The sequence below is a fragment of the Lethenteron reissneri genome, unplaced genomic scaffold (assembly GCF_015708825.2).
Source record: "Lethenteron reissneri isolate LAM-NWPU_2019-01 unplaced genomic scaffold, ASM1570882v1 scaffold_1361, whole genome shotgun sequence".
NCBI lineage: Eukaryota > Metazoa > Chordata > Hyperoartia > Petromyzontiformes > Petromyzontidae > Lethenteron > Lethenteron reissneri.
In genome coordinates, this window is record NW_026891071.1 from 75665 (window position 1) to 90679 (window position 15015).

At 46.0% G+C, this 15015-nt stretch overlaps 1 protein-coding gene across 1 annotated transcript; it reads right to left on the minus strand.

Moving 5' to 3' along the window:
- Positions 1–3707: 3707 nt before the first annotated feature.
- Positions 3708–13446, minus strand: LOC133362088 (tumor protein p73-like). Its single transcript, XM_061581052.1, has 9 exons — positions 13424–13446; positions 12201–12257; positions 11660–11934; positions 10810–10901; positions 10251–10363; positions 7715–7833; positions 7116–7248; positions 6417–6510; positions 3708–4127 (listed from the first exon to the last, which is right to left on the minus strand). Exons 1-9 carry the CDS (start codon positions 13444–13446, stop codon positions 3708–3710), a joined length of 1326 nt encoding a protein of 441 aa, XP_061437036.1.
- Positions 13447–15015: the final 1569 nt, after the last annotated feature.

A 15015-nucleotide genomic window follows, 5' to 3' on the forward strand; every position in this document is an offset into this window, starting at 1 on the left:
TTAGAATGAATACTTGTCTGATTGTGCGTGTACATGTAACAGTTTGTCTGTGAGGGTCAAACATGAAGTGTTCAAATCTAGAGTGATTAAGTGATGTTAGGACAAAGTGTGTGTGTCTGGAAGTAACCTGTACAGATCACTCAGGCGAGATCATTCATCAGTTACAAGGCATACCACTTTAAAGTTGCACGTAGAGGAGATACATTCTCTACAACACGAATTATAATTTTGCATTCACGCAAGCACCCGATGCTCCGTTTTGAAGTTTTAAAATGAAACATCTTTGAATTGTGTTGTGTTTTGAATTGTATTTCTTCATTAAAAGCTTATATTGTTTTACATCTGGAAGACTTCGTTGAAAAGGACATTCCGTGTGAATTTCCTCTCGTCGTTAAGTAGATGACTTTGCTGGGGGGTTCATTTCGCCGCGGACTGTCACCTGCTTGGCATCGCGGGATCGAGAGAAGGCGACACCGAGCTGCTGGCCGTGCGACAAGATTGCGGATCGATTTCACGGTCGAGTGTCTGTCCCTGCGCCTCCGTTGTCCGTGCAGGCGGCGCGTGGAGCAGAGGTCACACACGGGGTTTGATTCCTTACCCGTACCCGGCCGCACCAGGGTTGAAAACGGCTGGGTACGGGTAGCCGGGTATCGGGTAGGGTACGGGTATCGGGTACCCGGTTGCGACCTCTGGGATGAAGCCATGTTGCAGGCGCGGGTGGGTTGTTTCTAGAAACTTGAATTGTGAGAAGAGACAAGACGTTGGGAAATTAGTGACAAACGGTGACTCACCAGTGACTCACGTCCTTCCCGTACCCGACCGCACCAGGGTCGAAAACGGGTACCCGTACCCTACCTGATACCCGGCTACCCGTATCCGGCCGGGTATCGGATAGGGGTATCGGGTACCCGTTTGCAACCTCTGGGATGAAGCCATGTTGCGCGGGTGGGTTGATTCTAGGAACTTGAATTGGGAGAAGAGACAAGACGTTGGGAAATGAGTGACAAACGGTGACTCACCAGTGACTCACGGCCTACCCGTACCCGGCCGCACCAGGGTCGCAAATGGGTACACGTACCCAGCTGGGTACGGGTACCCGTTCCCTACCCGTACCCTACCCGAAATGAGTGACAAACGGCTACTCACCAGTGACTCACGGTTACCCGTACCCGGCCGCACCAGGGTCGTAAACGCCTACCCGTACCCGGCCGGGTACGGGTAGCCATGTATCGGGTAGGGTACGGGTATCGGGTACCCGGTTGCGACCTCTGACTTGGAGGTTTGAAGCGCCCCGTGCATGAAAACGATGGACAGTGCGGCGTCCATCACGGATGAAGGTTGTGCGCTTGTAATTCTAGTTGTGAAAGTCACGTGGGTGAAACAAATTAGAAATGAAAACAGCGAAATGAAATGACGTTTCGGGTGCAGCACAGGTGTGCTGAGCTTATAACGAATTGGCACGCTTTGTTTACGTGACAAACCTTGCTAATTGGCGGGCGGTGACGGGGTGGTTTAACGAGACATGTATATTAAAAAACACCGTCAGAAAAGATCGTGCTAACAGTTCAAAGAGAGTTGTTTTTATTGTCAAAACTTGTTTAAACAAATCAACACTGTGGCTATTCCAGGGAATTGCGCATTCGAATTGAACGTTCTCATGCGCTGTATGCACCTGGTACCAGTTTACATGAAAGGCAGTGATTGCTACAAAATATAAAGCACATTGCAAAACGTACAGGTTGGTTTTGGGCTCCGTATGCAAACTCAAACATTGGATATATTTTTTCCGAGTGGTTTATCCAGAAAAACAATTCCTGAAATTGTACTTTAAAGGTTTTTGGCTTTTAATCAAAGCTCAAGAATATCAACAGCCCTTGTTCAATCCACTCCAAGATGAAGGCAGTGACCAGACGGGTACTTCACCAGTGGTCAGCGCCCAAACAATCAGCAGATTGGATGTCACCCTCGAACTCGGGTTTCTGAATCCACAGCACAATCACGTTCCTTCACAGTGGCCAGCTAGGAACTTGGTTGGGCAGAAAGCTCGCGGTCACGTGACGCACTTCAACCAATCCGGGAGCGTGCTACACGGTGGGAGGGGCTATGCACGACAGACAAATAATCCCTGGTGGGCAGTAGGGAACTGTTGTTCCTACCTGTAACAAAAATTTAACCCGTAAAAACAAAGTTTTTCACTCTAAATCCTTTATATGCGTGGCGGCTAGAGTCCTCTCGTCCTCTGGCTTGAGATGGCTGCCACCTATGGGTCAGATGATTGCCTGCCACCATTAAGCAATTGCTAATTAAATATTTAAAAAATTCCCTAAACAGTGTCAAATTTAGGAAAAAAATTTTCACGAAAATAAATTGTCACGCACAACGAGTCTGTGTGCAAAATGTCAGCTCGATTGGATGACGGGAAGTGGGTTAAAAAATGACCGAAAGATTTGCACGGTCCTAAGCAAGCAAGCAAGTGAACTTAATATAAAGGATTTAAAAAACCCCACTGCATATATACGCTTAAGACAGTTCCATGAACACGAAGTGTAGACAGGTGTTGTTTTCTCTACATCTGCTACCAGCAGCAAAGTCTATAAAACTTTGCAGAATGGAACATGTCACAAATCAACTTTATTTAGGCATTTTTTGGGGTTTTTATCAAGTAGGTGAGAGCAGACAGGCCCCATACAACAATCTTCTGGAGTATGAGAACATCAGATTTTGCAAAAACCTTCCCACTTCGTGTTCATCCTTCCAATAGATGCAAATTTGAAACGATCTTTCAACAGTCGAGCAAATGCAACACAACAAAAAAGCACATTGCTCTGAACATGGCTATCTCCTCTGCACGGAAACAAAACGTGTTGTATATTTCAACTCCAGATGACTTAAAAGGCACGTTTAATCTTTATACGTGACTTTACCGAAAAAACCAAAGAATAATTCCTGCAGTCACGAAAGCTCCAAAATTAAGAAGGAACAAAACTGACAAGTCATTCACTTCTTTCTTGGAAGAGACAAGTTCCTGCCTTGGGTAGTAAAGCCAAGATGCTGCTTTATATTTTATTGACTGCATTCTGTAAAAAAAAAAACTATGCAAGCAAGCTCAAAGGAATTTCGATTTAAAGCTTTCGTGACTGCAGGGATTCATCTTCTTGGTTATTTCGGTAAAGTCACGTAGAATGGAAATAAAATAATAATAAATAAATAAAAACAGACTGTCTTCTCGACAGACCTGTTCTTCACTTGAGGACGGCTGCTTGCGTTGTGGCCGAAACGTCGTGAGAATTATTTTATGATGTTTTATTGTTATTATTTTATTATTTTCCTTCTACGTGACTTTACCGAAAGAAATAAGAAGAAGCTCAAAGGAAGTTATCGAAACTGCGAGTGAAACGACACCAGCTTATCTTCTTGGTTCTTTCGGTAAAGTCACGTAGAAGGAAAATAATAAAATAATAAAAATAAAACATAATAAAATAATTCTCACGACGTTTCGGCCACAACGCAAGCAGCCATCCTCAGGTGGAGAACAGGTCTGTCGACCGTGACTTTACTGAATAAACCAAGAAGATGAATCCCTGCAGTCACGAAAGCTTTAAATCGAAAGACACCAGCTTATTTACCCCAAGGGCTTTTCATACAAAGTGCATCCCACGGCCCACACAACCTCCCACCATCATCCATTTATCACCCCCCTCCTCTCCTCACTCCAGCCCCTCCTCTTCTTCGATGTCAGAGCATGAAGACAATTTTGGCATCTTGCTCCTGGGCACCTCCAGGCTGCTACTGCCTCCCCAGCTGCCAGCACGAGGAAAGTCAACGGCTTGGCGAGCGTACGCTCGCAAATTGTATTTGGCAATGCTGCTTTTGCGATACCGATTGCCGACAGAGGACAGATTCCTGCCAGAGGGCCGCAGCGCTGGGAACACTTTGGCACGGATGCCGTCCTTGGTGTCGATGCCGTCATCGTCGTCGTCCTCGGAGCTGAGGTGGACTGTCTCTTCACTGGACGAGCGCTGCAGCGTTGTCTCGCTGGAGATCGTGGTCGACACACGATGATGCTCTTCGATTCCACTCAGCAGCAGTCGCTTTTTGGCTTCTGGGACTCTCAGTTCATCCAAGTCCTAAAATCCAGCGAAACACAGAAAATATACACACACACACACCAAATTTTGTTCAGCGATACAACATTGATAATTGGTTTTTTACCCTTCTATCTGGCAACAAAACTGATACCTTTTTACAAGGAGTCATGTTTGTATAGACCACAATACCTGCAGTCATAATACAAACAAAAAACACAACTCTGATAATGTGCACTGTCCCTGAAGTTGATTGGTCCACACCCGAGACAGGTATTGCGGTCTATACAAACATGACTCCTTGTAAAAAGGTGTCAGTTTTGTTGCCAGATAGAAGGGTAAAAAACAATTATGATATTTTTACTGGCAAATGAGGTTCCCATAGTGTACGATACAACATTCTTCAAATTTCTGACGACGTGTATTCCTCAGAGTAATTAATGTACAAAATCAGTCGGTATTACCGGTAGGAACCACCTGGTTCCACCAGCCCACAGGGGATTATTGTGTCTGTCCGTCGTGCATCCAAAAATGGGAGGGGTGGGGCTGGGTGTGGAGGGGAGGGTGGGGAGGGGCTGGGTGGGGAGGGGAGGGTGGGGAGGGGCTGGGTGGGGAGGGGAGGGTGGGGAGGGGCTGGGTGGGGAGGGGAGGGTGGGGAGGGGCTGGGTGGGGAGGGTGGGGAGGGGCTGGGTGGGGAGGGGTGGGGCTGGGTGGGGAGGGGAGGGTGGGGAGGGGTGGGGCTGGGTGGGGGGTGGGGCTGGGTGGGGAGGGGCTGGTCACCCCGTGGTGCCCTTATAAAACTCAACGTTTAACCTACTCACGACGGCTTGTGCCCGCCCTCACAGTTGGCCATTGACCGAGCAACCCAACGTTCCTACCCGCTCTCTCCGCAGGAGGAATGTGTTTTTTTTGTACCCACTACTGGATCAGGACTCCTCAGCCTCCTCACTCGAGCTATGTGACGATCCATCTATCACCTACACACAAACTAATCTCACAACTCGAATCTCTGTGGTGGTCCTCCTCTTGGTGATGTGTGCTCTACTTTGGATGCCACTCCAACACCGGTCTTGTTTCCCAGCCACAATGCAGTCCAGTGATGTGCCCTTGCCCAAGCCCATCTACTTTTTTGCAGTTGTCAATGTTTCTTATTTGCATGTTTCGGTATCCACGTGTAATGGGTTCCGGAGAGACTTGTAGAGGTAACTTCTTTATTACAATACAACACTCCAACAGTCCTGATACTCTGTTACAGCCTAGGTACACGGCCTAGGTACACAGCCTAGGTACACAGCCTACGTACACAGCCTAGGTACATTGCCTAGGTACACTACTCTGGCTACGCTCTGGGGTCCTCCGGCTACAATCCCCCTAGGGGAGGCTACCTGACCCGACCCAGCCAAGGTGCGGGTCTGGACTCTGGCTTCCTCGGAACTCGCCCTCACAAGGACGTAGAGCCGGGAGTCCCAGAGTCCCACCACTGGCCCTCACAGCGTCCCGGCCCTTACAAGGACAAGCGGGACAAGGGGGTCCAGGGTCCTAAGCTGGCTGGCTGGCAGGTCTTGACCTGCGACTGGCCCCGATCGGCCAGGGAGCTGCCCTTTTATGCCTCGTGCCCAACGAGGGGTGGGGTTGTGTGCGCCCCCAGATATCCCACAGAGCACACACAGCCCCCCCGTTGGTGGCGCCAAGGGGCTTAAGTGTCTGGGGTGCCTGGGATCCTAGCGCCTGGCACCAAGGGGCTTAAGCGTCTGGGGTGCCTGGGATCCTAGCGCCTGGCGCCAAGGGGCTTAACTGTCTGGGGTGCCTGGGATCCCAGCGCCTGGCGCCAAGGGGCTTAACTGTCTGGGGTGCCTGGGATCCTAGCGCCTGGCGCCAAGGGGCTTAACTGTCTGGGGTGCCTGGGATCCTAGCGCCTGGCGCCAAGGGGCTTAGCTGTCTGGGGTGCCTAGGATCCTAGCGCCTGGCGCCAAGGGCTTCTCTGCCTAGGGTCCCAGAGCCCCCTCTTGTGGCTCTACAATCCTCACTACTCACCACTCACCCTCACCACTCACCCTCACCACTCACCACTCAGCACTCATGCTCACCCCTCTCCCTCACCACTCACCCCTCTACCTCACCACTCACGCTCACCACTCACCCTCACCACTCACCACTCACCCACACACGTATTAACTCTTTACAAGTTTAATTCCAACCTTCCATCTTCTCCAAGCTTCTTTGTGCATTTTTTATGTTGCAGAAAAACTTGCACAACTTAAAATAAATCCCAATCTTGTAAACGTTAAAAAAACACGCGTAGTTTGCATGGAAGCGTCCGTAGGAACTTGCCTGTAGAGTAACGTCCATCAGCTGTTGGACACTCGACAATCCACGTGAAGTGAAATTCTCCAAAAACTCCAAGCAGTCGATTTGTTTCAGGAAGCTTGAGACACGAAAAAACAACAACACACAAGGCTCCAAAATGTTAATACCAAATACAAGAAGCACGAAAAGTACTTTGTACGGCTGTATTACATTAACTTGCACATTTTTACTCCGTCAACATTGCGATTAGAAATAACATGTGAAGCAACACTTACATTGCTTGTACTGTATATCCCTATGGAAAATAATGACATTTTTTATTGGAAATCCAAGTGCAAAAATCAGCCCAAACTGCATTACGAACTTTGCGTTTCGATTTAAAGCTTTCGTGACTGCAGGGATTCATCTTCTTGGTTCTTTCGGTAAAGTCACGTAGAAGGGAAGTAATAAAATAATAAAAATAAAACATAATAAAATAATTCTCACGACGTTACGGCTGCTTGCGTTGTGGCTGAAACGTCGTGAGAATTATTTTATCATGTATATTATATTATTATATTATTTTATTATGTTTTATATTTATTATTCTATTACTTCTCTTCTACGTGGTGACTTTACCGAAAGAACCAAGAAGATGAATCCCTGCAGTCACGAAAGCTTTAAATCGAAAAATGACGACGATGTTTAAAGGTGGCGACGATGATGCACCTAAAGGGCACTTACTTGTAAAGAGCGTTGCCAGGCTTGCCGCTGTCCGGCAGGGTTCCAAGCCGGGCCCGTGGGTTGTCTCCGTCCGGTGGCCGTGGGGGACCATTGGATCCATTTGCTTCACCCGTCACAACATTCTGTGCAACGCCTGCAACCAGTGGATGAGCATTCGCAATAAAAACATTTACACCTCAACACATATACGAGTAATATTGAATTCATCCTCTTGGTTCTTTCGGTAAAGTCATCACGTAGAAGGGAAGTAATAAAATAATAAAACATCATAAAATAATTCTCACGACGTTTCGGCCACAACGCAAGCAGCCGTCCTCAGGTGGAGAACAGAGCTGTCGGGAAGACAGCGTCTGACAGACCTGTTCTTCACCTGAGGACGGCTGCTTGCGTTGTGGTCGAAACGTCGTGAGAATTGTATTTTATCGTGTTTTATTTTTATTATTTTATTACTTCCCTTCTACGTGACGACTTTACCGAAAGAACCAAGAAGACTGCGTATCACTTTGTGGCAAATTGTGTCGCGTCTTTCAATTCGCCCGCGTGCCGCCACGTCCCGTGCAGAGAAATGTGCTGCGCCGAGCAGGGAGAGCTTGCGTCACCTGATGAGGAACCTTCGCCGGCACTGGAGGGTCCCTGGCTGCCGGCCAAGACTTCCTGTGAACACTCGCTTCCGTGTCGGCTGAGGTTGGACGGCCTGCCACGCAATTCCGTCACGTATCTGGGAGGGAGAAAAAACCCCAAAAATTAACCCGTAAAAACAAAGTTTTTCACTATAAATCCTTTATATGCGTGGCATCGGTTTAATTTTATTTTTTCATTCTAGATTTGAAGCTTTCGTGACTGCAAGGATTCATATTCTTAGGTTTTTTCGGTAAAGTCACGTAGGTAAAAAATTAAAATTAATAAAAGTCAAATAAAATAAAAACAAAGTTTTTCACTATAAATCCTTTATATGCGTGGCATCGGTTTTATTTTATTATTCATTTCTGTTTTTCTTGAGTAAGAGTTTCATTTTAATCACATTGGTATTTTAAATTAAATATAAGGAAAGTCGTATATAAGGATTATAAGGTTTTCAGTTTTTGTATGATTGTTTATATTGTACATTTTTGTTGTTTTCTTGAATAATTTTCTGTGTTTAGGAAAAATATATGATTGTGTTAGTGAAACATTTTTTTTTCCTAAAAAGTGGAAAATTTAGGAAAAATTTTTCCACAAAAATTAATTGTCACGCACAACGAGTCTGTGTGCAAAATGTCAGCTCGATTGGATCACGAGAAGTGGGTTAAAAAACGACCAAAAGATTTCCACGGTCCTAAGCGCGCAAGCAAGTGAACTTAATATAAAGGATTTTAAAAGCCCAAAAAAATAGTGGTTGATGCACATGACAACTGCATCTTTTCTCATTGCACAACCTGATGTCAATGAACTACTGCTCAGTATTCATAACCAACATGGGAGTTATTTACATTACATAGACACTGAATATTGATATATTGCATAATTTTTGAATATGGAAATCTTTTTTTAGATATTTTCCATTTGGATCATAAGATGGACATGTGCTTAAAGTTAAAATATGAAGATATAATCCACATTCCAATGAGTTAAACTCTGATAATGCCCCACATGCTTATCACAACATCAACTGCAATGCATCTGATCTCATAAGCTAGGTTGGGTTCAGCGTGGGTGACCATCCTATATACATTGCCCACAGCGAGCCATGCACAAATCTCCACGTATGTTGATGCTTCACACCTTTACCAACTCACACATACCAGTCGGGAATTATACAGAAAGTTCAGTGTCCATGCATCTGTCATGCTCAGCATCTCCCATATAGTATGTCAGAGGAAAATATTAATAAAATACAAAAATGTGATCTTGCAAAGCATTGCCTTTCCAACATTTCGAATCCAAAATAAAAAAATTAACCCGTAAAAACAAAGTTTTTCACTATAAATCCTTTATATGCGTGGCGGCATCGGTTTTATTTTATTATTCATTTCTGTTTTTCTTGAGTAAGAGTTTTATTTTTATCACATTGGTATTTTAAATTAAATATGACAAAAATGTTTTCCTAAAAAGTGGAAAATTTAGGAAATTTTTTTCACGAAAATAAATTGTCACGCACAACGAGTCTGCGTGCAAAATGTCAGCTCGATTGGATCACGGGAAGTGGGTTAAAAAACGACCGAAAGATTTGCACGGTCGTAAGCGCGCAAGCAAGCGAACTTAATATAAAGGATTTAAAAAGCAACACTTTGGTGCATCCAACAGGAAGCCGTTTGTCAATCACGTCAATTGGAACAAACTTCGCAACTGCATTGCTCTAACCGGATGGCAATGACTGCTTGAAAGTAGGTGAGCAAGTGTCACTGTGAAACCAATAGTACCTTCAAATTCAGATTTGTATGTAACATGTCAGATTTGTATGTAACATTATGTAGTTGTGCAGTGTATAATGGAGTAGCAGCTGGAAAATCAAGACAGATTTGCATCAGCATGAACATGAATTGAATAATGGCTGTTTGAAAGTCGAACAGTCAACAGGCAAACAAATAACAGCTTCAAATTAAAATTTCGGTGCAGGATGTCAAATTTAATAAAGCGTTGTCAAATGTATTTCGTTGCAATAATACAAAACATTCTCTGTGAATGATTTAAAATTAAAACGATTCTTCCAGGAGAAAACATTATTCACTAATAATTTGCATATCAAGAGGAATTTAGCATATTTATGGCAAATGCAGGTATGTGATTAGTACTACTCATGCCCGTGCATTATGCAGGATTAGCAGCATCAAAGGGAGGGGATATGGAAATATGCTAAATTCCTCTTGATATGCAAATTATTTTGTCAAGGCTCCCCCTTTCCCCCCCCCTTCCAACCCAGCTTATATACATGCTCCAAGCACGTGTGCTGTTTCATTCAGACGCTGTCTTTCCGACAGACCTGGTTTTCACCTGAGGACGGCTGCTTGCGTTGTGGCCGAAACGTCGTGAGAATTATTTTATTATTTTTCTTTTTATCATTTTATTACTTCCCTTCTGTTGCTACCATTTAATTACAGCAGCAATCGGGAACTTGTCTCGCACGAGCAGCGATGTGTCTATTTCGTGTTCACGTACCGTTGTTGCTGCAGGTTGCGCAACACACTGACAACATCCTTGGGCAGCATTCGGACCAGCTCCAGGCTTTCCTTGATTTTTTTTAATATTTCAAAATGTTCTCTCCCGTGCACCTACATACATACAGACCGCAGAGCAAATTCTTTAAAACATCAAATGCTTATTGTGAATTCTAGATTTGAAGCTTTCGTGACTGCAAGGATTCATATTCTTAGGTTTTTTCGGTAAAGTCACGTAGGTAAAAAATTCAAATTAATAAAAGTAAAATAAAATAAAAATCACGACGTTTCTATTGCAACACAAGCAATCATCATCAGGTATAAATGAAATAGCAACAAAAAATTCTAACCAGAACAACTATAGACAGACATATGAGCAGACAGATATCACCAAGATACATAGAGAGAGAGTAACACAGGTACAGAGAGGGAGATCGTCTCTGTGGAGTGGCCTTAAATAGGCAGAGGGGGCAGTGGCAGAGAGAGGGAGGGGTTAGAGACAAAATGTACATGTCAATGAGTACGGAAAACGAGGAATTTAAACGAAAGCAGGTAACTACCAGGAGGTGAAATATGTCTTCTTGGTCGGATGGCCAATTGCTGCCACAGTTGCTTGAAGTCATCAGCATGTCGTGCACCACTTTCACGCAGCCTGAGGATTTGGTTAAGTGGCAAAAAGCGGACAGGTAAGGCGAGTACACGCAGGGACAATTTCTTTTAGAATAATACATTGAAATTATGTCATCATGGGACCTCCCTTGCCAGTAGCAAAATATACTAATAGGGGTTTTCACCTTTTTTCTGGCAACAAAACTGATACCTTTTGCAAGGAATCATACTTACATTAACCACAATACTTGCAGTCAAATGCAAACAAAAAACAATACTCTGATAATTTATGCATTGTCTTTGAAACTGATTGGTCCACACCAGAGACAGCTTTCTTTAGAGCCTAGTCTCATATGGTGTTCGACCAGATGACGCCAAAAGGCGTCATCATGGGACCTCCTTTGCCAGTACCAAAATATACTAAAATATAGGGGTTTTCACCTTTTTTCTGGCAACAAAACTGACACCTTTTGCAAGGAATCATACTTACATTAACCACAATACTTGGCGTCATCTGGTCGAAAACCATATGAGACGAGGCTCTAAAGAAAGCTGTCTCTGGTGTGGACCAATCAGTTTCAAAAACAATGCATAAATTATCAGAGTATTGTTTTTTGTTTGCATTTGACTGCAAGTATTGTGGTTAATGTAAGCATTATTCCTTGCAAAAGGTGTCAGTTTTGTTGCCAGAAAAAAGGGGAAAACCCCTATTAGTGAAATTATATAATTTACAAAAACCTCAAATGTTATTAATAGCTAGACAGCACGTGTGTGTGAACAAGGGGCAGTCAAAGTGATCACCTTGGGAGTTCGTATCAGAAGCCGCCTCTCCACTCGGTCGCTGACTGCTGCCAGAAGACACCTTAGGCACTTGTGGGGTGTGCTCAACTGGCTGAGCCTGTGGAGACTGACAAGTCTGGGTTGCTGCCTCTGCCAAGGCAGGATGATACTGCTGCACAGACTGAGCTGCATTCTGCCTGGTGTGTGAAGGAGCCTTCCAATTGTTTGGAGACTGCTGCTGCTGCTGCAGCTCCTCATCGTCCTGATGCATGCACCGCTCGTCCATTTTGATATCTTCGAGATTTGAAGCTTTCACGACTGCAAGGAATCATACTCTTAGTTTTTTTCGGTAAAGTCACGTAGGTAAAAAATGAAATTAAAATAAAATAAAAATCACGACGTTTCGGAAGCAACACAAGCTTCCGTCTTCAAGTGATACAGATATTTGGCTGTGACAGTTTCACCTGAAGACGGAAGCTTGTGTTGCTTCCGAAACGTCGTGATCTTTATTATTTTATTTTTATTAATTTTTATTTCATTCTTCACCTACATTTTTACATCTCTCCCCGGCGAAGCACACACTCGGGTCTCGCAGCAGAATCGGCCCAGTACCTGGCCACTAAAACAAATAGGCAGAAAACAAATGCATTAAAACAATTTTTTTATGGGCAGCCATTGTAAGGCATGTTTTTACTTAACCCGCCAAAACAGAATTTCAAGAAATTACAGGAAAAGATAAAATAGTTTAAAAACATTACAATGTCTCTTCAACCACGACTATAGAGACATGGTAATCGCAATAATTGTACACTTAGACATTTTCAATGTTCAGCCCTATAAAACTGGCAGCAGACATTGTATGTAGCTAGGGTTCCCAAGTTTCGTACATAACAGGATAAACTCCACACCCTCAAAATGGGGGGTTCCCCAAGGCTCTGTACTAGGTTCCCTGCTCTTCACAGCCTACACTTCCCCGATCGGCCGGCTCATTGCAAGCTTCGGTGTTAAGCATCACTCATACGCGGATGACACGATTATATTCACCGCCATCGATTCTAGCAATGCATCTGGATTCGAGAGGCTCTCGGAATGTACCACCGCCATGCAACAATGGTTCACTGCACACAACCTAGCCCTTAATCCGAAAAAGTCAGTGGCCATCATGTTAGGTACCAAGTGTAACGGGTTCCGGAGACACTTGTAGAGGTAACTTCTTTATTACAATACAACACTCCAACAGTCCAACTCTCCAACAGTCCTGATACTCTGTTACAGCCTAGCTACACAGCCTAGATACTCTACTCTGGCTACGCTCTGCAACTCGCCCTCACAAGGTCGTAGAGTCGGGAGTTCCAGAGTCCCACCACTGGCTCTCACAGCATCCCAGGGTCTTCAGATGGCTGGTCGTGGGTCTTGGGTCTTGAGTTACAACTGGGCCCTGATCGTCCAGGGAGCTCTCCTTTTATGCCTAGTCTAACGAGGGGTGGGGCCGTGTGCGCCACCAGACATCCCACAGAGCACACACAGCCCCCCCCCCCCCCGTTGGCGGCGCCAAAAAGGCTTAAGCGCCTGGGAACCCAACGCCTGGCGCCCAGAGGCTTAATAGTCTGGACCCTCTGGGAACCCAGTGCCTGGCACCCAGAGGCTTAAGCGTCTGGACTTGCCTGGGATCCCAGAGCCCCCAGCAGCCCCTCCCTTCTTATGTCACTACACAAGCAACGTCTCAATTCAGCAGCACTCCCCACACACATACACATCTTCGGTCACATCAACAAGTTCACCGACCACTTCAGGTACCTCGGTATCATCCTCGATTCAACTTTATCCTTCGACCGTCAAACCAACCATATCATCAGCTCATGTAACTTTCACCTGAAGGCTCTTAGACACATACGTCCTCTCATCTCTACTGAAATTGCCAACACTTTGGCATGTTGCATAGTTGGGTCTCGCCTTGACTATTGTAACTCCGTCCTTGTCCGGACCTCCGCTGGCAACCTAAGGAAGCTTCAAAGACTACAAAATAACCTAGCACGCGTCGTCATTGCCCACACTCATCCCCGCCTCGACTCACTAGCTCGTCTCCGCGCTCTCAACTGGCTCCCCATTGCCAGTAGGGTCACATACAAGACCGCCTGCCTCTGCCACAATGCCTTCATATCCGCCTGCCCGCCATATCTTTCTTCATTACTGACAACTTGCAGCTCAGCACACGGCAGATGCCTGCGCAGCGCGACTCACGACCTCCTCTCGATACCAAGATCCAGGATGGTCATCGTGTCTACGCGCCGCTTCTCGGTGGCAGCCCCAACAGTCTGGAACGATATCCCTCTGCACATTCGCAGCATCACCTCAATCGCCTCCTTCAAGAGACACTTAAAAACTCACCTCTTCAACCACGTGCTTTTGAGTGACTCTGAGCTTGGCTCCGCGCCTCTGAGTTGCGGCCACTACGTCTGCAAATTTGCGCGCGTTACAAATTGTACTATTATTATTATATTATTACCCACCCACTCACCCACTCACTCACTCACACACCCACTCACTCACCCAGTCGCTCACCCACCCACTCACACACCCACGCACACACCCACTCAATCACCCACCAACTCACACACCCACTCACTCACTCATCACAGTCGCTCGCTCACTCACACACACACTCACCACCCACTCACACACTCACCCACACACTCATCTACCCACTCACCCACCCACCTACACACTCACACACTCACTCACCCACCCACTCACACACCCACTCACTCACACACCCACCTACACACTCACACACTCACTGACCCAATCGCTCACTCACTCACTCGCCCAGTCGCTCACACACTAACCCACACACTCAACACCCACTCACACACTCACCCACCCACTCACTCACCCAGTCGCTCACACACTCACCCACACACTCATCCACCCACTCATCCACTCACACACCCACTCACTCACCCAGTCGCTCACCCACCCACTCACCCAACCACTCACACACTCACTCACCCACTCACCCAGTCACTCACTCACCCACTCATTCACTCATCCACCCACTCACACACTCACCCACACACTCATCCACTCACCCGCCCACTCACCCACCCACTCACTCACCAAGTCGCTCGCTCACTCACCCAGTCGCTCACACACTAACCCACCCAGTCGCTCACACACTCACCCACACACTCACCTACCCACTCACACACCCATTCATCCACCCACCCACCCCTCACCCACTCACTCACCCAGTCGCTCACTCACTCACCCAGTCGCTCACACACTCACCCACACACTCATCCACCCACTCACTCACCCACCCACTCACCCACCCACCCACCCACTCATCCACTCACCTACTCACCCACCCACACACT